Below are 26,193 nucleotides of genomic sequence, written 5' to 3' on the forward strand. Positions count from 1 at the left end.
AGATCGATGAGATGAGTTCAATAAAAATTTTCAACTTTTTCAAAATTTTTAATAATCATAATGACTTGTCATATAAATGCTTTTAATTAATCTTTGTTTATGTACTGCTTGGTACTATTTTTAATAAGCTAGAAGCCTATAGACTAAGTAAAGTATTTGCACCAAAATTCCTTTCCAATATGGATATCTGCAAACCTGTAGGTTCAGAAATCACTTCTGTAGATTTCGAGATCTTGTCCTCTGACCAGATCCGTAATCTATCGGCTAAACAAATTACAAATCCCACTGTCTTAGATAATTTAGGACATCCTATCTCAGGTGGTCTTTATGATTTGGCTTTGGGTGCATTTTTAAGAAATCTATGTTCCACTTGTGGTCAAGATGAAAAATTTTGTCCTGGTCACCAAGGGCACATTGAATTACCTGTCCCATGTTACAATCCTTTATTTTTCAATCAATTATTTATTTATTTGAGATCTTCATGCTTATATTGCCATCATTTCCGTTTGAAATCCTTAGACACTCATCTATATTCTTGTAAATTGAAATTACTTCAATATGGTTTAATTGATGAATCTTACAAAATTGAATCAATCACTGTGAAAGGGGCCACTATTTATAGTGACAATGAAGATGACGATGAAGCAATTGAAGTCAATTCCTTGAATGCCTCTAAAACAAACTCAAAAGAATCAAACAAAGTAACCAATGCTTTCAATAATGAATTGAAACAAAAAAGAAAGGAGTATGTCAACATTGCAATTGCTAAAGCTTTATCCGAAGGTAAAACTACATTGAGAGGTACTTTCACTGCTATTGTCAATGATGAAAGAAAAAAGTTAATTCAAGATTTCCATAAAAGATTGTTATCAAGAGGAAAATGTGATAACTGTGGAATGTTTTCTCCTAAATTCAGAAAAGATGGATTTACTAAGATTTTTGAAAATGCTTTGTCTGATAAAAATTCTGTGTACAACCAAGCTAAAGGCTTTGCTCGTAAAGATATGATTAAGAAAGCTCAACAAGCAAGAACTCTAAATGGTGACTCAATTGACGAAAATGAAGAAATTGAAACCTTTGATATTGGTAGAAACCCCTCCACAAAACCAAAGACAGGTTCAACCTATATCTTATCTACTGAAGTTAAAGCTATTTTAAATGCTGTTTTCAGAAAGGAACAACAAGTGCTACAATATGTTTTCCATGCAAGACCAAACTTGTCCAAAAAATTAGTTAAGCCAGATGCTTTTTTTATGGACGTTATTGTCGTTCCTCCAACAAGATTTAGATTACCATCCAAGTTAGGTGACGAAGTCCATGAAAATACTCAAAATCAATTGTTATCCAAAATTTTGACTACTTCCTTATTAATCAGAGATTTAAATGATGAAATGTCAAAGTTACAAAAAGATAAAGTCTCTTTGGAAGATAGAAGGGTTATCTTTAGTAGATTGATGAATGCTTTTGTTACTATTCAAAATGATGTTAACTCCTTTATTGATTCATCTAAAGCTCAAGGTAATACTGGCGGAAACGATGTGATACCTGGTGTCAAACAAGCTTTAGAAAAGAAAGAAGGTTTATTCAGAAAACATATGATGGGTAAGCGTGTTAATTATGCAGCTCGTTCTGTTATTTCTCCAGATCCAAATATTGAAACAAATGAAATTGGTGTTCCACCAGTTTTTGCCGTTAAATTGACTTATCCAGAACCAGTTACATCATACAATATTGCAGAATTACGTCAAGCAGTTATTAATGGTCCAGATAAATGGCCGGGTGCTATTCAAATTCAAAATGAGGATGGTACACTAGTTTCTTTAATCGGTATGACTTTAGAGCAACGTAAGGCTTTGGCAAATCAACTGATGACCCCATCCTCAAACTCTTCGAGTCATGTTTTAAACAAGAAGGTCTACCGTCATATCAAAAACAGAGATATTGTTATAATGAATCGTCAACCAACATTACATAAAGCTTCTATGATGGGACATAAAGTAAGAGTTTTACCGGGTGAGAAAACTTTGCGTTTACATTATGCTAATACTGGTGCTTATAATGCCGATTTTGATGGTGATGAAATGAATATGCATTTTCCTCAAAATGAGAATGCAAGGGCAGAATCTTTATTTTTAGCTAATACAGATTCTCAATATTTAACCCCAACTTCCGGTTCACCAGTTAGAGGTTTAATTCAAGATCATATTTCTGCTGGTGTTTGGTTAACTAATAAAGATAGTTTCTTTACAAGAGAGCAATATCAACAATATATTTATGGTTGTATTCGTCCAGAAGATGGCCATGCTACTAGAGCTAAGATTGTGACTTTGCCTCCAACTATTTTTAAGCCAATTCCTCTATGGACGGGGAAGCAAATTATCACTACTGTTTTATTAAATATTACACCATCAGACATGCCTGGTATTAATTTACATTCCAAGAATAAGATTAAAAATGAATACTGGGGCAAAGGTTCTAACGAAAATGAAGTCATTTTCAAAGATGGTGCTTTACTCTGTGGTATCTTAGATAAAAATCAATATGGTTCCTCTAAATATGGTATCGTCCATTCCCTACATGAATTATATGGTCCAGACGTTGCTGCTAAAGTTTTATCTGTTTTAGGTAGATTATTCACAAATTATATTACTGCAACCGCCTTCACTTGTGGTATGGATGATTTACGTTTAACTGATGAAGGTAATAAATGGAGAAGGGATATCTTAAAGACATCTGTTGATACTGGTCGTCAAGCTGCCGCCGAAGTTACTAATTTATCGAAAGACACTCCTGCTGATGACCCTGAATTATTGAAACGTTTAGAAGAAATTTTACGTGACGATAACAAGTCTGGCATTTTAGATGCAGTTACATCTTCCAAAGTTAATGCTATTACCTCAAAGGTTGTTTCAACTTGTGTTCCAGGTGGTACTATGAAAAAGTTTCCTTACAACTCAATGCAAGCTATGGCTTTATCTGGTGCTAAAGGGTCAAATGTTAATGTTTCCCAAATTATGTGTTTACTAGGCCAACAAGCTTTAGAAGGTAGAAGAGTACCAACTATGGTGAGTGGTAAAACTTTACCATCATTCAAACCTTATGAGACAGATGCCATGGCTGGTGGTTATATTAAGGGCCGTTTCTACTCTGGTATTAAACCACAAGAATACTATTTCCATTGTATGGCTGGTCGTGAAGGTTTAATTGATACTGCCGTTAAAACATCGAGATCTGGTTATTTACAACGTTGCTTGACGAAACAATTAGAAGGTGTTCATATTTCTTATGATAATACTGTTAGAGATGGTGATGGTACTTTAATCGAATTTTTATATGGTGGTGATGCCGTTGATGTTACTAAGGAATCCTATATGACACAATTTAAATTCTGTTTGGAAAATTATGATGGGTTGGTTAAAAAATACAACCCATCTGCATTAATTGAGCATCTAAATGTTGAATCTGCTTTAAAATATTCTAAGAAAGCTTTGAAATATAGAAAGAAGCATTCCTCAGTTCCTCATTATCTACAGAACTCCAAATACGATCCTGTTCTAGCAAAGTATAACCCATCTAAATATTTGGGTTCCGTCTCAGAGAAGTTTCAAGATAAATTAGAAGAGTTCTTAAATGAAAATTCAAAATTGGTTAAATCAACTGAAGGTGTTAATGAGAAGAAATTCAGAGCATTAATGCAACTGAAATACATGCGTTCATTAATCGACCCTGGTGAATCTGTTGGTATCATTGCCTCTCAATCTGTCGGTGAACCTTCAACTCAAATGACTTTGAATACATTCCATTTCGCTGGTCATGGTGCAGCTAATGTTACTTTAGGTATACCTCGTATGAGAGAAATTATTATGACTGCCTCTTCTTCTATTAAAACTCCTCAAATGAATTTGCCAATATTAAATGATGTTTCTAATCAACAAGCTGAAACCTTCTGTAAATCTATCACCAAAGTATTACTTTCTCAAGTCACTGATAAAGTTACAGTTACAGAAACTACTAGTTCAACCGCTAATTCATCGGACGCTCGTGCTTATGTTATACATATGCAATTTTTTGATGAAGAAGAATACAGTGAAGAATACGATATTTCTAAGGAAGAACTTCAATCTGCTATTTCTGATAAATTCTTACACTTACTAGAAGTTGCTATTATTAAGAAAATTAAAACCCATAATAGATCAGCTAAAGCAGATATTGGTATTCCTGTTCCAAAGTCTCAAACTACTCTTGCTGCAGTTGAAGGTGATAAAATGGACAGTGATAATGAAGAAGAAGAATCCCGTAAGAAGGCTAAACAATCGGATTCCTATGATGATCCAGATGAGGACGAAATTGAAACTATGAGGGAAGCAGAGAAATCCTCTGATGAAGAAGCCTTTGAATCTGATAAAGAATCTGAATCTGATGAGGATATGGATGATGATGATGATGTTGACTCTGACTTTACCGAATCTAAATTTAATTTGAATGAATCACAACTAAATCGTCAATCAGCTATTATCTCTCGAAATAAATTTATTGCAAAGTATAATTTTGATGACTCAAAGGGTAAATGGTGTGAATTTAGATTAGAATTGGCTGCAGAAACAGAAAAATTGTTAATGGTGAATATTGTTGAAGATGTCTGTAGAAAATCTGTTATTAGAGAAGTTCCAAATATTGAACGTTGTGTTTATCCAGAGGCCAATAATGGTGATCGCTCTTTAATTACTGAGGGTGTTAATTTCCAGGCCATGTGGGATCAAGATACTTTTATTGATGTTGATAAAATTACTTCAAATGATGTTTCCGCTGTTTTGAGAACTTATGGTGTTGAAGCAGCTAGAAATACCATTGTTAACGAAATAGATCGTGTTTTCTCTACATATGCTATTTCTGTTTCTTCCCGTCATTTAGATTTAATTGCTGATATGATGACTAGACAAGGGACTTATTTAGCTTTTAACAGACAAGGTATGGAAACTTCTACTTCTTCCCTAATGAAAATGTCATACGAAACTACTTGTCAATTTTTAACCAAAGCTGTCTTGGACAATGAACATGAAGAATTAAACAGTCCATCGGCTAGAATTGTTCTTGGTAAATTAAACAATGTCGGTACTGGCTCCTTCGATATTTTAGCGAAGGCATCCAATAACAATTAATAATTATACCTTATACGACACATGGTTGTTTCATTTAATTTGTATATTATATATTATTCTAGCAATATAGAATTATTTTTATATTATCTTTCATCTTTTTAATTATTTAGTGAAAAAATATTATTTTAAATCTTTAAGAACTTTGAGAATGTTTTCATTTTGCTTGTACAAGTTAATTTAGAGTAAGCTGAGACTAAAAATTTAATCGTAAGCCAAAGATGAAATGTGCTGAAAAGTTGTGGCAATATTCTTTCCCTTTGAAAATACCACACCATCTGTGAGTATATTTCGTTATACACTTGAAGAATCAATTAAAGCAACTTCCAAAATAAGTAGACTTCTCCAAATATAAAATACAAAATACAAATTAAAGATCTATTGCACATATATACCAAACTATAAACATTAAATATTAAAATTCGAAGACACGAAATGTTCTGGCCAACCAACTATTCAATACCGAATACTGGCTTTAATTTCTTTAATAATAACCAATCAGCTTTTGAAACTTGGTCTCTAAAAGCTTTATCCTTCAATGTATCGATTGATCTTCTTGAAATCATAGAATATAAGTTATCTGTTTCATCGACATGACGGCCCCAAATTGGTTGTTGGCCCGATGGATCATCTAAACGAACAGCAACACCAGCTGATGTTTGTCCCTTCTTGACTTCTTGAACTGGTTCATGATTAATTTCAAGAGAAGCAACTCTACCTAGTTGTAAGATAATCTTTTCTTTGGTAGTAGGGTCAGTTCTAACGGCACAAATTGGAGTACCTATACGCAAAGCACCTTCAATGACATCTACACCCACAATCATTGGACCACGCTTGTTGATGATTTGTAAAGTTTGTAAAACACAGGGGAAAATAGCTGTATGAACGAAATCCTTACGACGTTGTTCCAATAGCTTTTCTTGGTAGGCAGTAAAAGCATCGAATAAATGATAAATAATGTCTGCATTGAAAATTGTAATACCCTCTTGTTCCGCGTATTGTTCTGCTTCTTTATCTACTTTAACATCAAAACATAACATAACTGCAAACTCAGGTGCTCTATCCAGCATGGCACCAGCCTTCATAACATCACGTTTATAAACTGGACCCAAACCTATAGACATAACTGGAATTTTCATATCCTTTAAAAAGTCTAGTAAGGCCTCTAAAGAACCTAAAGTGGAGGCTTGAACAGTGACACCCTTACCAGAAGTATCAACAGAGTCTAGTAACCCTGTTAGATCATCCATAACATCATCCATTAAGTCCTCTTCATCGTCATCTGGACCAACAACTAACAATCTAGAACCTGAAACTGCCTTTTCTAAATCATTAGCAGCAATCTTAACACCTAAAGCTGCCTTTACTTCCTTATGATGTACATATTCAGACTTCAGACGTAATTCACGTAACGGCTGTGGAGTTAACAAGGCTCTAATATTTGTTACAATAGGACCATTCATACCACACAACACTATACGATCACCCTCTCTCAAGTAACCATTTGATAAAATAACATCAATTGTAGTACCAAAACCTTCAACAACTTTAACTTCTAAGATAGTAGCTTCCACATGAGATAAGTACATCAGTTGTTTAGACATTCTCTTCTGAGTTAATTCTAACAACAACCACAACAAATCCGGAACACCTTCACCTGTAACAGCAGAAGTTGGTACGATAGACACATATTTAGACATATTTTTGTTTTGGAAATATAATTCAGAATTTAAACCTTGTTCAGATAGAGCTAATTGAATAGAATTTAATCTAGATTGGAATTCATCTTGAACAGCTCTTGGTTGTTTGGCAAAAGAATCTCTGAAAGAATTGTTTGGAGTTGATTGCCAATCATATAATCTATCAATTTTATTTAAAGCGACAATGAAAGGAGCCTTTCTATCTCTTAGTAACTTAATAGATTCTATAGTTTGTTGTTCTAAACCATGCATAATATCAATAACCAAAATAGCAATATTACATAAAGAAGAACCTCTGGAACGTAAATTTGAGAAAGATTCGTGACCTGGGGTATCGATAACTAACAAACCAGGAACATCAAAAGTCTGTTTCTCATACTGGGTCATAACCTCAGTTTTTTGTTTAATGGCTTCAATTGGGAAATAAGTAGCACCAATTTGTTGTGTAATACCACCAGCTTCACCACCTTGAACATTTGTTTGTCTGATTTTATCCAGCAATTTAGTTTTACCTGTATCGACGTGACCCAAAATACAACAAATTGGAGAACGCATATCCTTTTTGCCAGAGGTTGGAGCTGGAGTTGAGACTGCAACTGAAGTTGATTTTTTAACTTCGACAATTTTTTCTTCTTTAGAAACTTCTTTGGTTTCTTCTTCAGTGACAGGCTCAGCACTAGTAGTAGCTTCACCTGTTGTATTTTCGACATTGTCTGCGATCTCGTCATCATCAGCACCAAAATCTAAGTTTTCCCAATCATCAATTAATGCATCATCATCACCAGTTTGATCAGCATCATTTTTAGAATCAGATTCCTTAGTTTCTGAAGATGCTTCAGTATTAGCTTCGTCACTTTGTACGGGTCTCTTTTTCTTCTTTCCATAAACAATCTTCTTAGGTTTTGGAGATTCATCTGCACCATCAGCTTTTTTTTGTAAACCAACAACGTTAATGTTACCAGCAGATAATAAGGCAGCACGTCTTTTTTCCATTAATTTTTTCTGTTCCTTTTGCTTTTTGGTTAGTAATTTACCTTCTGCCTTTAATCTCTCACGCTTAGCCTTTTCTTTTTCTTTCTTTTCAGCCCTTGCTGCTTCTTTTTCTTTTTCTTCTTTCTCAATACGTTCCTGCTCTTCTCTTTCCAAACGTTCTTCTTCTTCTCTTTCCAGACGTTCTTGTTCTTCTAATTGTTTCTTCAATTCTAGTTGACGCTTTAAAGCGGCAATACCAGCAGGCATCTTTTTACCACCCTTCTTAGCAGGTTTTTTAGCTGGAGTAGAAGCTGATTTTAATTCTGCAGAATCATCATTCTTAGATTTGTCATCTTTTTCGGCAGATGCTTTTTCTTGGTTTTGCTTGTGTAATTCCTTATTTTTTTCCTTTTGAGCTTGTTGTTGAGATTTCTTCTTTGCAGCAGCCTCTTTCTTTAATTGTTTTTCTCTCTCTTTCTTTTCTCTTTCCTTTTCTTTCTTGGATTTTAAAACAGTTTTACCAGCTGTTTCATCATCTTTCTTCTTGTCTTGCTTCTTTTTAGATTTCTTCAAAGTAGACATGAAATCTAATTCAACGTCACCAGCTTCAGCGGTTTGTGGTTCTGTAGAGCCTTCTGCCGGAGTTGAAGCATCTGTTTCTGCTGGAGTACCAAATTCTTCACCTTGGGGCAAATCTTCAGCGTATTCCTCGTCCCAGTAATCGTTTTGGTTTTTTTACCTTTCTTAGCCATCGTATCTTACTAAAATGCTTTAAATAACCTAATAAAATATCCTTTAATAATTCAAACTTTCAGATAAGTCACATCTTAATACTTCTCCAAATTCAGATTTTATGTTGAAATATACACCTTGGTTTCATTGACTTAATTTTCCAGATAATAAGAGGTATGAGAAATTGTCTCATCGCTGAAAAATTTTCAGGCCGGGTAATGGACTTATACTAGAAAAAAAAATGATGATGCCATATATATGGTGTTATTAAAGCAATATTCTTCGAACAGAGCCTCAAAGAAGATAGAAAAGGGTTCAAGAGTATTAACCTATCATTCTATTATACACTATAAAAGACAATACTGGGACATAAGGCATCATGTCTACTACAGTTGAAAAAATTAAGGCCATCGAGGATGAAATGGCCAAAACCCAAAAAAACAAGGCCACTTCCTTTCATTTGGGTCAATTAAAAGCCAAATTAGCTAAGCTACGTAGAGAATTGCTACAAGCCCCTACCAGTGGAGGTGGAGGTGGAGGTGTTGGTTTTGACGTTGCTAGAACTGGTGTTGCAAGTGTTGGTTTTGTTGGTTTTCCATCCGTTGGTAAATCTACTTTGTTATCGAAATTAACTGGTACTGAATCTGAAGCTGCCGAATATGAGTTTACCACCTTAGTTACTGTTCCGGGTGTTATCAGATACAAGGGTGCTAAGATCCAAATGTTAGATTTACCTGGTATTATTGATGGTGCTAAGGACGGTCGTGGTCGTGGTAAACAAGTTATTGCCGTTGCCAGAACTTGTAATTTATTGTTCATTGTGCTAGACGTCAATAAACCTTTATTGCATAAACAAGTTATTGAAAAAGAATTGGAAGGTGTTGGTATTAGATTAAATAAAACACCTCCTGATATTCTCCTGAAGAGGAAAGAAAGAGGTGGTATCTCTATCACTAATACTGTTCCTTTAACACATTTAGGCCAAGATGAAATTAAAGCCGTTTTAAATGAATATCGTATTAATAGTGCAGAAGTCGCATTTCGTTGTGATGCCACTGTAGATGATTTAATTGATGTCTTAGAAGCACCATCGAGACGTTACATGCCAGCAATATATGTATTGAATAAGATTGATGCCTTATCAATAGAAGAATTGGAACTATTATACAGAATTCCAAATGCAGTTCCAATATCTTCAGGCCGAGAATGGAATTTGGATGAACTATTACAAGTCATGTGGGATAGGCTAAATTTAGTCCGTGTTTATACCAAACCAAAGGGCCGTGATCCAGATTTTAGTGATCCAGTTGTTCTACGTGCCGATCATTGTTCTGTGAAAGATTTCTGTAATCAAATTCATAGATCTCTAGTTGACGACTTCAGAAGTGCAACAGTATACGGTACATCTGTTAAACACCAACCTCAAAATGTTGGTTTAAGTCATATATTAGAAGATGAAGATGTTGTTACAATTTTAAAGAAGTAATTGAATACCCTCTTATTCTTTTACGATTCCCTCCTTGGCATTTTAGCGTTTAGTCTATATAAAAACCTCAAATATATATGTATAATTACTTATTTTAATTCCTTCCTCACTCATATACATCGCATAACTATTAGGAGCAAACTTAATCTTAACTACGTATTCAATTGTAGGGAATCTATTAATGTTCTATACTTTTAGAAACTTTTACAAGTTTATATCTCAATTTTTAAAAGGTTGTACTCTTTTCCAAGCAGAAAAAATATAGATTAGAAGAGGTATTAAATATTAAAATTTTAGAAACTATAAAAAGCAACAAAATAAAATAAAAAGGAGATTATCTTCTTATTTTACGAGACTAGATATCTGTTCTTGTGAGCTCGTTAATGTTGGGATGTTGAATTTATCTTCTTCATCAGAATTTATATCTGACAAATACTCTTCCCTTTGAGATGGTGGAACCCATGCTACAGATTTCCATGGAGGTACACCTTCCTCCCATAATAAATTTATGTCTTCTAAAACTAGCCCTTTTGTTTCAGGAACAAAAAAGAACACATAAAAGAATGCAAAGACACAACAACCGAGAAACACATAGCCGTAGTAAAAGTGAATAGCGCCTGTAATCCAGGGAGTAAAGAATCCAACCATAAAATTCCAAAGTTGGTTTGAAACAGTTCCAAGTGCCATACCTTTGGAGCGGATTCTCAAGGGAAATGTTTCAGATAGTATTACAAATGGAATCGGAGCCCATGATGTTGCAAAAAAAAATATGAAGAGACAACTGAAAACAATCATCACATCACCAGCCCATTTAGATGTAGGGCTATCCCAACCATTAGGATATAAGCTGGTAACTCCAATTGTAGCAAAGACTAACATACAACATGATAAAGCAGCAGCACCAACCAATAAACACAATCTACGTCCAAACTTATCTACTACGTAAAGGGCAACAAAAGTTGAAGCAAAATTAACAACACCGAAAATAATGGCGGTCTGAAAGGCATCATCTAAACCTACAGCATTAAAAATTGTAGATCCATAATAAAAGAAATAGTTAGCACCAGATAATTGTTGTAACCCTAGCACCACCATTCCCATCAATACTCGTTGAAAAGTTTTGTTTTTCGTTTCAAAAATTTCCTTCCAACCTGCAACACCCGCTTCTCTCTCTGCTTCCACAGCGGAATAAACTATCTCGAATTCTCTTTGGGTAATTACAGAATCAATATCAACTTTATTTGATCTAGCAATTGAAATTTTTGCTTGTTCTGTTTTACCCTTTTGAATGAGATATCTTGGAGATTCAGGAACGAACATCATTGCACATACCATAATGATACTCCATAAAAATTGTAAGCCAACTCCAATCCTCCATTGAGCTGAATTAGAATATGATTTTGTTCCATAATTGCAACAATTTCCCAAAAAAATCCCAAAGGTAATCATTAGTTGATAGCATGAAACCATTGCACCTCTTAACTCTTTAGGTGCAACTTCAGAAATTAGCATAGGTGACAATACTGCTATTAAGCCCATTCCTATCCCTGCAATAATTCTCCCAATAAAATATTGATACCATTTATCAACAGAAGTTATTTCAATCAATACACCAATCACAAATATTATTGTGGCCAATATTAACCCCCATCTACGACCATATATATCACCTAACTTTCCTAAAGTAACAGATCCAACAGCACATCCGATATTAAAAATTGACACTAATAACCCCATTCTTATTTTTGACAAATAATAAACATTATTGGGACCTAAAGTCCCAAACCTCCTAATAAAATCTGTTTGTGCCATAAATCCACCAATTGTACCAATATCCCAGCCAGTCATAAATCCTCCAAAGGCTACCATTAAGCACATAATACATACTGTAGTATACTTCCATTTATTTTTCTCTGGCTCAACTAATGCTTCTGGGGACTCTTCAGAATAAAGTACTTCTATTCCCGGAATAGCATCAAATTTTACATTTTCCATTTGATATTCTGTTGCATCATTCTTTTGAGTAATTTCTTTCTCTACTTTAAGAGAGTTTTCATTATTTGAAGATTCGGATGACATCAAAGAGGTAATAACTGTATTATTTAATACTATCTGATTATATTTTTGGAGTTTAATTTCTTGATACTGAGGACAGAAACAACAAATCTACTATAAACTTACTTACCATATATAGTATTATGATTTATCAATATTTGCTTGGTTACTAGTAGAATTATACACTGAATTCAATTATTCTAACTTATGTTTTTTATACTTTTTTTTCTAAACAAGAATATGCAAATTTGAATTTATTCAGGAGTTATTTGCTATAGCATGGTGATTACGACGATATGGACATTGGACCATCATCGACTAGCGTTGATTTCTTTAGTGCATAATTTATATACTTTTAAGCTTTCTTTTTTTATAAGAATGCCTATTTAAGTAACTCCGAACTCCTCGTATTGGTAGATGAAATACTTAAAGCGTAAAAAAGGTAAAATGTATTTTTTCGCACTAACATAATCTGGGGTAATTAAAGGTTAATTGGGAAAAAAAATGTGAACGAGTGCTAGATGTACTGAAGATATTAGATATTATATTATATAGAATACATTTAAAAAACGTGGAAAGTAATATTGGGACACAGAGTTTAGCTGTGTCAATCCCTTCCCTGTAAGAATAGGTCACTGGTGACATTAATCGAGTATAGTTTAATTCCTTAATCTAAGTATCATATATTTCTAATATTAAGAATTGTCTATGCTTCAAGTATTTGTATAGGATTTAAAATGAGACGATATTTCTCTCAACCTAGATAATTTTACAATAAGAATGATAAATATATTTGAAAAAATTCTGGGTGGCTTCCTATATTACTTCTTTTACAGGGGAATAAACAGTAATCACTGAGAAGATACAGAAGATGCCTGTGAGGAGAAGTAGCAAATATTCACAGAATATATAGCTTCATAAGAGGATGGGAAACAATATGTTAAGAACTGGCACTATCTTTTAGATAGTTTCTGCAGATTAAGGAATACTTCATCTTCGGCTAAGTTTGAAAGTTTATGCTTATCTAGATATGCTTGGCGCTCAATTTTGTAATTTGGGTCAGCTAATAAACTCTTTAGATGACTATCAAATTTATCTTCTGGGATCAACTTATGGGTTATGGGACACTCTACAGCACCCGAACGTTTTTGTTTCTTTTGAGCTAATCTCGTCTCCCCTGCAGCTTTGATCTTCTTTCTCTTGGATTTTGTGGTAGCTGTAGTACCAGGTTTAGTATTTGTATCAGATTGTTTTGCTCCATCCTCCTTAGTCTTCGTAATATTTTTCAAAGGTTGAACCTTTTGAAATATGGATGGTTCGTCTTCATTTACTCGTTGTAGTGCTAACTGAGAAAAATCAAGAGCAGGTAAATAGTTACTTTCTTTCGCAGTATTATCAGGATAGATCCAAGATCCAATAGTTTGAAATGTATCCCACTGAATAGCAGCAAATTGTAATCTTGCCAACTCTAACCATTCATTCTGTTCCTTTTCCTTCAAAGATTGATTTAGAACCCAAGTAGCATCTTCAACACTGTCGGATAAGACTTGTGCATTGTTTGAGTGGATCCATTCTAAATTTCCTATGGTTGTATCGTCATTAGCATGATCTTTTTTATAATGTTTATCATCTTTTAAAATAGCTGTAAATTGTTCTCGGAGTTCAATAAAATAATTATTCAATGGATGTGTTTCTTCTAAAAATTTTAGTTTAGAATCATCCTTATTTTTTTCTTCTTTTGCCAGATTGATTAATTCATCAAGCTTCTTTTGGTTACCTTCAAAGTCGCATAAAGCCCAGAATGCCGCAACTGATGTTATGATATTCCTTGATTGTTCATCCACGCCAGTCAAATTGAGGTATCTAAATACTGGATGCTGCATATCAATATATAAGCTATTTTTTAATTTACTCTAAGTAAATTTTAGATATCAATATTTGTTAGATCTATTCCTATTATTCTAATAGCTCATTAAATTTTTTTACTGAGGAAATATTTCTCCGTCGGTGATAAACTGGTCCTGTATTGCTATGCATGTGACCATCACGTGTAGATTAAATAATTGTAAAGTCCTTTAGCACTACAATTTAATATATCCTCTTCATATTGGCTTATATATTGGAAAACCTATTATATGCTGGATCTTTAAAAGAATATATATATTATATAATAGATTAAATTCTGATAGATTACATAAGGCATCATTAAGTACCCCATTTAATACCATTTGTCAGAGTGAATTCTGGGGCTAATAATGGTTTTTTCCTTACATTTACAAATAGTATTATAGTAGTCAAGAATAATATTTTCCTTCCAATGACTTAAATTTGTTTCAAATTCTTTGTTACGCATTATAATATTAATTTCCTATTCGGATATTTTCCCTCGGTAGGTATCCATGGTAATCGTGTTTCTATTCCAGATATGGTAAAAATATAAAAATGATTCGATAGATCTATATGCTAGAAATGACTCTATTTATTTTCTAATTATTTCAAAAGTTTTTTCTTATCTTTGGAATAGGCCATTCTCTTTTGAACAAGAATTAGTTAAAGTCCACATATTTCAATGTAAAACTATCATCATATTATTACCCAATAAATAATTAAGCGTTGCAAATTTTCTGATCAATAGCTTAGATTTTGATATATTATTATTAAAGCAAGTATAAATGGCATATGTGTAGAATCATGCTCAAATTGTAAGAGTTTTTGTACATAGGCATCAATAAATTAATCTGATTAATGTTCTATAGTATAAAAACAGTGTACCTATTTCCTATTATAGTTCTACGCTTTTGTTTTATAAGGCTATAATGTTGTTGTTTTTTTGGGTTTTTTATTTTCTCATTTTTATTGGTAATATTCAAGCTTCTTTAAGGTTCTTGATCTTTCTATGGCCGATCTTTTAATACCGGGACATTAAATCTGAAAAAATTATATAACGCTGTAAGATATAAAATATCAACATGGTTAAAAAGAATAATTGTTTCATTACTAAGAAGGGTATACCTTTTACAAATATATCAATTAAACCCAAATCCTGAATACTATTCTAAAAATGGCCATTGAACATACAAAAACGTATTTTGACATCACAGTTGGTGGCTCTCCAGTTGGGAGAATCGTCATGGAATTATTTGACGATATTGTTCCACGTACTTCCAAAAATTTTGCCTCTTTATGTAAAGGTGATTCGGGTATAGCTATTTCAAAACCAGAAATTCCATTATCTTACCGTGGTTCCATTTTCCACCGTGTTATTCAAGGGTTTATGTGCCAATTTGGTGATTTTACAAATTTTGATGGTACTGGTGGTGAAAGTATATACGGAGAAAAATTCGAAGATGAGAATTTTACATTAAAGCATGATAGACCTTATTTATTATCCATGGCTAATGCTGGTCCAAATACGAATGGATCTCAATGTTTTATCACTGTTGCGCCAACTCCTCATTTGGATGGTAAGCATGTTGTATTTGGTGAAGTCATTCAAGGTAAGCGTATTGTACGTTTAATTGAAAGTCAACGAACTGATAAAAATAATGATAGACCAATGCTAGATGTTGTGATCCAAGACTGTGGCGTATTGCCTAATGATTACGAGGTGCCAGAAGATGCTGAAGCAACTCCTGCCGATGAATATGGTGACAATTACGAATTTATGATGAAACTAGATTCAAAAGTCAACATGTCTGATGTCAACTCAGTTATTAAAGCTGCAGAAGATGTGAAAGTAATTGGTACTGAACAATTTAAGAAAGCCAATTATCCAATTGCATTACAAAAGTATACAAAATGTGAAAAATTACTAAAAGAATATTTCCCTGATGATTTACCAGATGAAGATTCTGCTCGTCTACGCCAACTAAGAAATGCAATTGCGCTAAATATTACTTTATGTTGTTTAAAGGTAAAAGATTATACTCGTGCTATTTATACAGCTTCTGAAGTCTTATATGAGGAAAGTGGAGCCACCGACAAAGATAAAACAAAGGCTTATTATAGACGTGGTTTAGCTTATAAGGGCAGAAATGACACTGATGAAGCTTTGAAAGATTTCCAAAGAGCTATGGTTCTAAATCCTAATGACACCACCGTTGTTGCCGCTATGAGAGAAACTAAAGCTAAGAGAAAGCAAGAGAATGAGAAACAAAAAAATTCATTGAGTCGTATGTTTAAATAATAACCTACCTCTTACTTTTTTGATTCGTCATTATATACGCCATAGAAGTTGAAATAATATCAATAACGTAAATAATGTGCCTTTATAGTTATAGTAAAATTTGTTATCTTCTTTGCTCATATATATATTTTGTTTTGTTAAAGACGAATGGTATCCAAAGCTAATAAAACTAATATTCCTCTATATGCAGTTAGCAATAACTGTATTATCTATCACTGGCCTATCTTATGTATCTGTTTTCATAGCAGAGTAGTGTTAAAAATGCGAAAAAAACATTAGGGTAGCAAGGGAATAGTTCATTTGATAATAATTCTATAGTCTAAAAAGAGACAAGCATTTTTTGTAAGTTCGGAATTCGTCTAACTTGGTTAAAGTTAACTTAAGTTTGATGTCTCGTTTTTGGTTGTTATTATTTTGTATTGTACTCCTAAGTTGGTTTACAATAAGCAGCATGTGGCATTTATAGATAAAGCATACATCGAAATAGCTTGGTTTCTCTATATATCCAGAATATATAGAACTATAGGCAAAGGTTAGACATGAATGGGAATTGCACGAGTTTATATATAAGTTAGGCTGGCATTCCAGCACCATGCCAACTGGACAACGAGTCTATATGTTGTGGATACTTGTTATTCAAGGTTGGACCGCAGAATATGAGTTACGTTTCTTGGTTGACAATGTTCTAATTACTGGGATTCAAGAAAGTTAGACATTGTTATACAGTGTTTAAGATATAAAGATGATTACTTTATTTAGAAATATATATTAAATACTATAACTAAAATGAATATATTTCTTAAATAGTGCTTTTCTATATAAACAGCAAAACACATTTTAAACAATAAATCACGTGATACAAAGTATTTTACCACTTAATAGAAAATGATATAATCATATTCCAGCACTAATTATTATAATATAGCACTGTTGACCTATTAAAATCAAGAAAGAAGGATATTGTATTAAAGAAAAGAAATTGACCAATATTAACAGTAGTATGATAAAATGCTTGAATTGTCAATATTGGGCATAATGTGGAGTCGAGGTGACACAAACGAAAATAGAAATGAAGACGTTAGAAATATAGACACAGTGAAAAATATAAAATATAGAAAAGGAACTCTGCTTCTTGCTTGGTGATTTTTTTTTTTCATTTAATTCCCAGAGAAGCTTTCATATTGGAACAGAGATAACCTGTCCCTTCTTATACGATTACTTTCAGTGTGCAGGTACTTGATTGTTGTACTTGGACGTTAGATCCAAGACGTTATTTCTTGGTTCTATGTCAAGAACAATGTTGTAGACATATGCTAAACAATAAAAAGTAATGTTCTCAAGAATAGTTCAGGTTTGTGTAAACCCTAAGCCCTTATAGTATTATTAGTATCATCCCGAGACGATTAAAACAAACAATGTTGTAATACGAGACTGACAGGACAAGGATGGTGTTTCAGAGTTCGGATGGTAGTGAGATCAGTGGTTACAGGTTGTATTACACAAGATTATTGTATCACCCCTTGGTCCTTCTCTATATAGTATATAATAGCATATTGATCTATACATGCTCCTTATATACTTCTTTAGAACTGGACAGTTCTGGGTGCATAGTTACAAGATGCGGTACACTCATTGAAACCTGGGTGTCATTCTTACTAATAGATGTCCGAGATGAACCAGAAGTGGGTGCAGATTCAGTGGTTACAGTCGATGTTCCACGCCTGCTGAATAGTTGTTTCTCAGCTGTGGTCAGCTGATCTGTCCTCTCTCGAGGCTTCTCTTGTACTGATTTCTTGTAAGTATTATCTGAAAGGCGACGGCACTTAGATGATTTTACAACAACAACATGTTGTAAACCAACTTAGGAGTACGATACACTTAAATAGTAACTACCAAAAACTTAACTTAACAATCTTATTAACTTAACACCAGTTAATCCTTCAAACTTACGAATATAATTGTTGTTCTTTTTAAACTAAATAACTGTATAAAAGACCTATTAATTTATGTCTTAAGTCTGAAAAGCTGGCCTTTAAATACTTTTCAAAGGTCAACGCCAGCTTTTCCATTTTACTTTAATTGGTCTGTTTATGAACTTACTTACAAGGGTAGGAGTGCACAGTTTGAGTAATGCTGGCTAACTAATAAAGATTATACATCGAACCGATATTCACCGGTATGCAACTAGCAGTTGCTCAGTGTTATGTATAATTTCTAGTTAGCAACTTGTAGATGAGTATAAAGTCAATCTCGTCTACAACATACAATAAGTAAGGTTAGCGCAAGTGGTTTAGTGGTAAAATCCAACGTTGCCATCGTTGGGCCCCCGGTTCGATTCCGGGCTTGCGCATTTTTTTGAAAAAAATTTCCTTGCACGTGATCACCAAGTAGTAGTGATAATTATATGAGGATAAATTGACTAAGGTAGAAGCTCATTCAAGATATCATGGTTGTTTTAACTATTCTTCATTCAAATAATCCTATTATATATATATTTAAAAAATATTTCTCTGCCAGCAGCAGTGAGTTTCTAATATATCTCCTACATATCCTTATATGTCTTCGAATAGTTTTTCTTAGCCTTATTCGTATATCCGACTTATGTAGTTTAATCTATTCTATGGTTTCATTGTCTAATTAAATTTAAAGGTTTTTTTTTCCTTTCAGATTTTTCACATTTTACTAATCTATTATTGTCACGGCGCTACCTTTGATACTGTTTTCCGTTATATTTTTCTTGGCGTTATTATTACGCCAAAAATTTGATTCATTGCAATATCTATTCAATCCAAGGTCATATAAAACATAATGAATAAGATAAACTTCTGCTATAGACAAGAAACGCTATGAAAAATAAGAGGATGGAAAAACACAATGCTAAATAATACGTTACTTTCATCTGTAACTGTCAAACTACCACCTTCAATTTTCCCCAATTGTGGTAAAATTGCGTTTTTAAGACCACGAAATGTCCAATTCCGTTTACGCATTTATCATACACTAAAGCCATTCAATATCGCATGCAAGAAAGGTACCCCAAATTTAAGTTATAGATATTTGCATATAGATAGAAAAAATGTAGCGCATAATTCAAAAAAAACTATAAGCTACTTAAATATACCGAACCTATTGACTGTATCTCGTATTGTCTGTGCACCTCTTATTGGATACAATCTAATACATGAACAATTAGTCTCTGCATTATATCTATTTTGCTATTCATGTGTTACGGATTTATTAGATGGTCAACTGGCAAGAAAATTTAATTTACAGACTCCATTAGGTTCAGTTCTTGATCCAGCTGCTGATAAACTGTTGATGCTGGTTACAACTATTGCATTGACAATACCATCTGGACCTTGTTTGATCCCACTTCCTATAGCTACAGTTATCTTAGGTAGAGATTTGGTTTTAGCTGGTAATTCTTTCTATCATAGATATAAATCAATGCAACGAGCCTATGCAGGGGGGTTTTCAACTAAACAATTTTTCGATATTTTTTCATATCCATCAATAGTAGTTCAGCCGACCACTATATCTAAATGGAATACTTTTTTTCAAATGATATATTTAGGTACTGGGATTGTTATCTTGACTTTACAATATTCCTTGGGTAAAGACGACGAAGAAGATGAAAGCAAGCCAAACAATAAGAAAAAGTTGCTTCAATGGGCACATAACTTTATGTACATTGGTGGTTATGCCATTATTGTGACAGGCTTATGGAGCGGTGCATCTTATTTCGTAGGAATAAAGAATACTATGAAGTATCTAAAATAGGACTTCAATCTGTGATTTAGCATCATGTAAATAATTGCATCACAATATTTTCTTAGACATTTGACGCGAAATTTATTTATTCGACAAAAAAAAAACAAAATTACACGCCAAATTCAATATTCGATATATACACATATACATACAATAAAAAAAATGTAATATAAGTAAAAATAAAATTAAAATCTTAAGTCCTTGTTAAGTTGCCAAAGTAACTTTTTGATACAGATAACGGATACGAAATGAGTGGTGAATATATAACTATTCAAATTGGGCAATGTGGCAATAAGGTCGGACAACAATTCTGGTCTCAGTTGTTAATAGAGCACGGTTTAGCAAATGATGGATCAGTTCAATTTGATAAAGACCTATACGACCATAAGAGGCCATTTTTCAAAGATCATCAAAATAATAATTATACCCCGAGGGCAATTTTATTAGATACGGAGCCTAGTGTTATTCAGAATATTAAAAATTCTTACCATGATCTATTTAACGATCGAAATATATGGGTTAGCCCCGGTGAAACTGGTGCTGGGAATTCCTGGGCTAAAGGTTATACATTAGGTGAATCCTATATAGATGATTTTTTTAATATAATTGATAGAGAAGTAGAAGATACAAATAATTTGGAAGGTTTTCAAATAATACATTCAATTGCTGGAGGTACAGGATCAGGTATTGGTTCATTATTACTAGAGAAATTACAAGAACGCTACCCTAGTAAATTGATAATAACATATTCTGTTTTTCCAGCCAAAACTGCAGAAGTGGTTGTCCAGCCTTATAATTCTATTTTAACACTAAGAAGATTAGCTGAATATAGTAATGCTGCAATAGTTTTTGACAATGATTCATTATCACATATAACCAACCAGGTCTTTACTACTATGGAAAATGGCTATACACAATCTAATCAATTGATTAGTGCTACCATGTCCTCAATAACTAATTCAGTTCGATTCCCAAGCTACATGTATAGCTCTCTTACTAGTATATTTTCTACTTTAATACCAACACCTGATTTAAACTTTTTGGTACCGAGTATATCACCTTTTACAAGTGATTATATAACAAATAATTATTCCAATAATAATTCCAACAGTCTACTTCGAAATACCAAATCATTAAATGTCTCCGATATATTATTAGATTTAACTGATCCGGTAAATTCCTTGATAACACACTCGAATAAATCTAGTTCTCGAATAACTTATTTTAATTGTTTCACCACACTAATAGGCAAATTCAATTCAAATGATGATATATTAAGATACGTTGTAAAAGCAAACAAGAAACTGAACTTTACTAGTTGGACTTCTAAATCTATGAATATCAATATTGGTAGAAGATCGCCGATATTCAGTGCCAATCAAACAGAATCAGCTGATAATTTTAGTAATATAAACGGTATGATGCTATCAAATAGCTCAACTATTATTCCCATCTTGGATAGAATATCTTCTCAATTTGATAAAATTTATCATAAACAAGCTTTTATTAATAGTTTTAATGATCCTTCACGTACAGATAGCGATTTCCCAGATTTCGAAGAATCAAGTAGAGTTGTCAAAGATTTAATTAATAATTACAAAGAAGCGATTGAACCTGATTTCTTGGACGATCTTCTTCATGATGCATTAAGACCAATGGATACTGGTTCTGGTGAAGACGTTCATATGCTGGAGTCAGAGAACTAATTATGTGAGTACCCAGATACCTCTATATATAATGAGATTTTATGTAATATATATAGAGTGGAAACGTTTGTATTTATCATGATTAATTTACTATACAAAATAAAAGTTTATTATGTATCAAAAAAAAGTTTGATTTAATGTGTATGATGCAATGCGTAATATATTTTTTTGTATTAAACAAATGTTTAACGAGTTGTAAATCTTTTTCTAGATGGTGGTGGAGGCGGTGGAGGTCTATTTTTCCTTGTTGTAAGTGATTCTGCAGATGAATCAAATACATCATTATTATAAAATTGCATATTTGAGTTATCCATGGATCTTAAAGACATGCCTGATACTGAAGAAGATCTTGAAGATGTCAAAGGAGGTGGAATTAAAATCAAATTATTGGTTGGAGAAGGTAAAGAGGATGTAACTGGTGAAAAAATCTTTAATTCTTTTAAACTTGAATTTTTCGTATTAGTATTGGGTGGAATTGTTTCTAACCAAGCAACTTTTGCAAAACATTTATTTGCTAATCTAACAGTAGTAAGTTGTTCTGTAGTTGGTTTATCATTAGAGCAAATATTGTCTATATTAGTTAAAGAAGTTAATACTTCTATAATATCATCTTTTCTATAATGAGTTTTTGATAATTCTGTATTATTTAATAATGGGATCATTACACGTAAGAAGGTATTTCTTAAAATTTCTTGAGAATCTGAAATATTTTGTAATTCCCTAATTAAAACATCAACGAAAACGTTTAAATCATTTAAATAGAAAAAGTTGAATGAAATATTATCATCAGTGCATGTAAATATTGAATAAAGGATTTTACACATCATTATTTGTAAAGGTCTATCCATCATACGATTAAATTTTAATAATAATAATTCTATGAATTCCATTGAGTTTGAAGTATGAGAGATTAAATACTTAAAGATTTTGTTATCAATCTCATAAGTTCTTGCAATGATGATATATTGTTCATTTAATGAAAGAATTAATTTAAACAAAGCGTTGTTATATAAATCATCAGTTAAATCTGAACGGACAGTATTAATTAAGAAATAAATGAAAAAATCATCAATGATTTGAATATTTGCCACTTGGCATTTATTATATTTAAAAATGATAAATAATAAATCCATTAAAAATGTAGAAATTTTTTTCATTTCATCAATAATTGAAATTTCAATATCTGAAATTTCTTGATCCATATTATTATTATTATCGTTATCTTGAGACTTTGTTGGATACTTTTGTAAATATGCAAATTGAGTATATAGAGTATTATAAAATACATTGAACCCTTGATACTCTAACATTAAATCTAATGAATCTAAATTTTGTTTTGCTTCCCATAGTAAGATATAAACTATTGTAAATTTCATTTGCATATCCAAAAGGTCTACATTTAATAGAGATAATAATTTAGATATGCAAAATTGTCTTGTTTTCAACCATAAATCAGATTCTGTTAATGTGAGTACCATTCGATACAAATCTCTATCTGTCTTTAAGAAATCATGGAAACTTTTGGAAGCCCTTGTAATATAAGCTACTAATACTGTATTTGCTTCTTGATCTGATATTTCATCTTTAATAGTTAAAAGTGATTCTATAGAATTCCAAAATTCAATAATCTCTTGTTTTGTATGAATATTAGGATTGCCTTCTGGCATATTCTGATTCTTTTTTTCTTCTCCTTTTTTTTACAAAAAAAATATTATTTTTGTTAGTTTTAATTAAATTTTTAGGGACATTGAAATTATATTAAATTAATGTTTTTTGTAATTTATCCGAGATGACCGAAGGTTTAAGTTAATAATATCTATGAATTATAAAATATATCAGATTTCCAATTACATTTTATATAAAATTATATTGCGAAAATTTGAATGTCAAAATTTCCCTGAGGTTGTTGAGGTTGATCTTGTTGTTGTGGTGGTTGCATCGGTATACCATTTATTCTTACATTCCAACCTCTACGCATTGCAATTGTACGTAAAATTACACTTCCGACTAATACTAAAAGTACAAATCCTATTGTTATTAAATCTTCTAATTGAATTCCATAAGTCTCTAGAACATCTAATACGTCATTCGCAACACCTCCTTGATCTTGATGGGAATCTATGTCTTCATTGATATTTTCATTATTATTATTATTGTTGTTGTTGTTATTGTTGTTGTTATTGATATTGATATTATTGTTATGTTCATTTGCAAAATCATCGGGCATCCAACTATTTTCTTTACCAGCTAATTGGAAACTTTTAAAAATCTTCTTATACCAAGGTAAATATTTATCTAATTCATCTTGTTGATCTACTTGATATTTCCAATTTTCACTCAATAACCAATAAATCATGGACTTAAATCTTAATTTCAAAACACTTAATTTGACACCAAGGTATAATCTTGGATTAATCTCTACTGCTTGGTCGTAATATCTTTTTGCCAAATGGAAATCTTTATCTACGCCAAGGCCATATTCATGCATATAACCTAAATTCCAAGCTGCCTGAGCAGAATATCTAATGGACCCACTTTGATACATGGAGATTGCATTATTATATTCATGTAAACTGAAATAAATGTTACCAGCAATAACACCAGCATCTGGATTGTTTTGTTTAAAAGCTTTACTATAATAATTGATGGCCAATCTTTTCCTTGCCTCAGTAGTAATTGGAGGTTGTTCTAATAAATAATTATGTTGATATAATAAATACCCTGCAGAGACTTGAGCAGTTTCATAACCTTGTTCGGCAGCCATTGCATAAAACCATAATGCACTTTGAGTGTTACCCAAAATCAATTGAGCATACGCGTTTTTCAAAAAGGGAACCAAGATACTTTCATTCATTTCGACAAATTGTTTATAAAGATGAGAAGAATCTTCACAACTATATCTATCGTTGAACCCTAATTCCACTGCCTTAGAATATTCGAATGCACCTGGGATATGATGTTTCATGAATGCACGTTGTAAGAATTCATAATAATTACCCAATTTATATTCTGGATTTTCTCTTTGTAACATGGCTAATTGGAAATCAGCAGTACCATCACTTGTTCTTGAATGTAACATTTTTTTGTAATATTCAATAGCATTTGTTATGTTACCATTAACATATTGTTCTATTAGACCCAAATCTATATTTGCTCTACTTTTCAAAGTGGAAGAGTTTTCTATAATTTTAATGCTTAATTTTAAAAAATTCTGAGCCATTTGGAAATTAGGTTTACCATCTAATTCAGCTTCACCAGTGAAATAAAGATGGCCCAATAAATCTAAGGATTTCCCATAGAAATATTTTTGCAAATTATCCATATAGGGGACATCTGCTTCGAACACTTTATAAGTAGAAGTCAACAATTCCTTTGCAGCGATACAATCTCTCTTTGTATCGTAGGTCCCCTTATAGTAGTCGAACGCAGTATAAAAAATATCAACTAATCGATCATCACTATTTTCATCGTCATTTTCAGAGGCAAATTCTCTACCTGAATTATCACCAATACCAAATTGTAAAATGATTTGACCACCATTCATTTGTGTGAGTAACGAAGAAGTAATATCTGGTCTTGTAGAGGGAATACGAACTGTGGAAAGAGGCATTGTACTTAACCCCTTACCCAATAATCCATCGTGGAAATCTGAAATACGAACATCATATGATTCTGTGTATGGCATGTGGATATTCCATTCATAATCATTGTATGATTTTTGAATCTCTGTGGCCAATTGTCTATACAGGAGTAAAGATGAGTGACAATCTCTTGGTAAAGTGATACCATTATGATATCTATAAGCTAAAGTTTGTTTGGCTTGTAAATTACCGAAAGAGGATGCTTGTTGTAAGTATAATAAAGATAAAGGTTCATCTTTAGGAATTTCTCCAAATAGACCAGTGGAATGCATTATCGCCAATTGGAATAATGCGGTAGAGTTTTGAGAATTTGTCAATTCATTGAATTTGGATAAATACTTGTAAGCCAAAGTCCCATTCCAGGGGAAATTGTATTGACCCGTGAGAAACAATTGAGATAAAAGAAAGGTAGCTTCAGGGTTATTATGAAGAGTAGAACTATCGTCTAATGATTTATAAAGTTGTTTATGCCAAAGGTTTGTTTTATTATTACAAAAATCTTGGAATGATTGTTGTTGAATTTCAGGGATATAATCCATGGGGATATAGATGAAATGGTTATCATAATTTGGACTAAACACATCAGGTATCAAAGGTGGTGATTGAAGTAATTGTAATGCATGTAACCATGGATTGTCATTATAATGTGTAGTATCGGTATATGATGATGCAAAACCCTTATGTATTTGTAATATGAGAAGAACAATGGACAATAATCGTACAATCATTGAGGGAAACGAATATATTATTATAGTTTTTTTTGTTGGTTTTTTTTCTCTTATTTATAT

The 26,193-nt window shown here is 32.4% G+C and overlaps 10 protein-coding genes and 1 non-coding gene across 11 annotated transcripts; 6 read left to right on the top strand and 5 right to left on the bottom strand.

Moving 5' to 3' along the window:
* Positions 1-179: 179 nt before the first annotated feature.
* Positions 180-5,159, top strand: RPA190 (DNA-directed RNA polymerase I core subunit RPA190; the record flags this gene model as incomplete). The annotated part of the gene is made up of 1 exon (XM_004180718.1): positions 180-5,159. One exon carries the CDS (start codon positions 180-182, stop codon positions 5,157-5,159), a length of 4,980 nt encoding a protein of 1,659 aa, XP_004180766.1.
* Positions 5,160-5,608: 449 nt separating this feature from the next.
* Positions 5,609-8,410, bottom strand: FUN12 (translation initiation factor eIF5B; the record flags this gene model as incomplete). Its single annotated transcript, XM_004180719.1, has 1 exon — positions 5,609-8,410. One exon carries the CDS (start codon positions 8,408-8,410, stop codon positions 5,609-5,611), a length of 2,802 nt encoding a protein of 933 aa, XP_004180767.1.
* Positions 8,411-8,939: 529 nt separating this feature from the next.
* Positions 8,940-10,046, top strand: RBG1 (GTP-binding protein RBG1; the record flags this gene model as incomplete). Its single annotated transcript, XM_004180720.1, has 1 exon — positions 8,940-10,046. One exon carries the CDS (start codon positions 8,940-8,942, stop codon positions 10,044-10,046), a length of 1,107 nt encoding a protein of 368 aa, XP_004180768.1.
* Positions 10,047-10,388: 342 nt separating this feature from the next.
* TBLA0E01970 (sugar porter family MFS transporter) lies at positions 10,389-12,125 on the bottom strand (the record flags this gene model as incomplete). Its single annotated transcript, XM_004180721.1, has 1 exon — positions 10,389-12,125. The coding sequence occupies one exon, from the start codon at positions 12,123-12,125 to the stop codon at positions 10,389-10,391; it is 1,737 nt and encodes a 578-aa protein (XP_004180769.1).
* Positions 12,126-13,054: 929 nt separating this feature from the next.
* On the bottom strand, positions 13,055-13,984 carry PRP21 (Prp21p; the record flags this gene model as incomplete). The annotated part of the gene is made up of 1 exon (XM_004180722.1): positions 13,055-13,984. The coding sequence occupies one exon, from the start codon at positions 13,982-13,984 to the stop codon at positions 13,055-13,057; it is 930 nt and encodes a 309-aa protein (XP_004180770.1).
* Positions 13,985-15,162: 1,178 nt separating this feature from the next.
* CPR6 (peptidylprolyl isomerase CPR6) lies at positions 15,163-16,287 on the top strand (the record flags this gene model as incomplete). Its single annotated transcript, XM_004180723.1, has 1 exon — positions 15,163-16,287. The coding sequence occupies one exon, from the start codon at positions 15,163-15,165 to the stop codon at positions 16,285-16,287; it is 1,125 nt and encodes a 374-aa protein (XP_004180771.1).
* Positions 16,288-18,566: 2,279 nt separating this feature from the next.
* TBLA0Etrna6G lies at positions 18,567-18,637 on the top strand. The gene has a single exon. It is a non-coding gene; the product is annotated as a tRNA-Gly (tRNA).
* Positions 18,638-19,161: 524 nt separating this feature from the next.
* Positions 19,162-20,067, top strand: CRD1 (cardiolipin synthase; the record flags this gene model as incomplete). Its single annotated transcript, XM_004180724.1, has 1 exon — positions 19,162-20,067. The coding sequence occupies one exon, from the start codon at positions 19,162-19,164 to the stop codon at positions 20,065-20,067; it is 906 nt and encodes a 301-aa protein (XP_004180772.1).
* Positions 20,068-20,306: 239 nt separating this feature from the next.
* On the top strand, positions 20,307-21,764 carry TUB4 (gamma-tubulin; the record flags this gene model as incomplete). The annotated part of the gene is made up of 1 exon (XM_004180725.1): positions 20,307-21,764. The coding sequence occupies one exon, from the start codon at positions 20,307-20,309 to the stop codon at positions 21,762-21,764; it is 1,458 nt and encodes a 485-aa protein (XP_004180773.1).
* Positions 21,765-21,949: 185 nt separating this feature from the next.
* Positions 21,950-23,431, bottom strand: LDB17 (Ldb17p; the record flags this gene model as incomplete). Its single annotated transcript, XM_004180726.1, has 1 exon — positions 21,950-23,431. One exon carries the CDS (start codon positions 23,429-23,431, stop codon positions 21,950-21,952), a length of 1,482 nt encoding a protein of 493 aa, XP_004180774.1.
* A 197-nt stretch (positions 23,432-23,628) lies between these two features.
* On the bottom strand, positions 23,629-26,133 carry HRD3 (ubiquitin ligase complex subunit HRD3; the record flags this gene model as incomplete). Its single annotated transcript, XM_004180727.1, has 1 exon — positions 23,629-26,133. One exon carries the CDS (start codon positions 26,131-26,133, stop codon positions 23,629-23,631), a length of 2,505 nt encoding a protein of 834 aa, XP_004180775.1.
* Positions 26,134-26,193: the final 60 nt, after the last annotated feature.

The sequence above is a fragment of the Henningerozyma blattae genome, chromosome 5 (assembly GCF_000315915.1).
Source record: "Henningerozyma blattae CBS 6284 chromosome 5, complete genome".
Lineage (NCBI taxonomy): Eukaryota > Fungi > Ascomycota > Saccharomycetes > Saccharomycetales > Saccharomycetaceae > Henningerozyma > Henningerozyma blattae.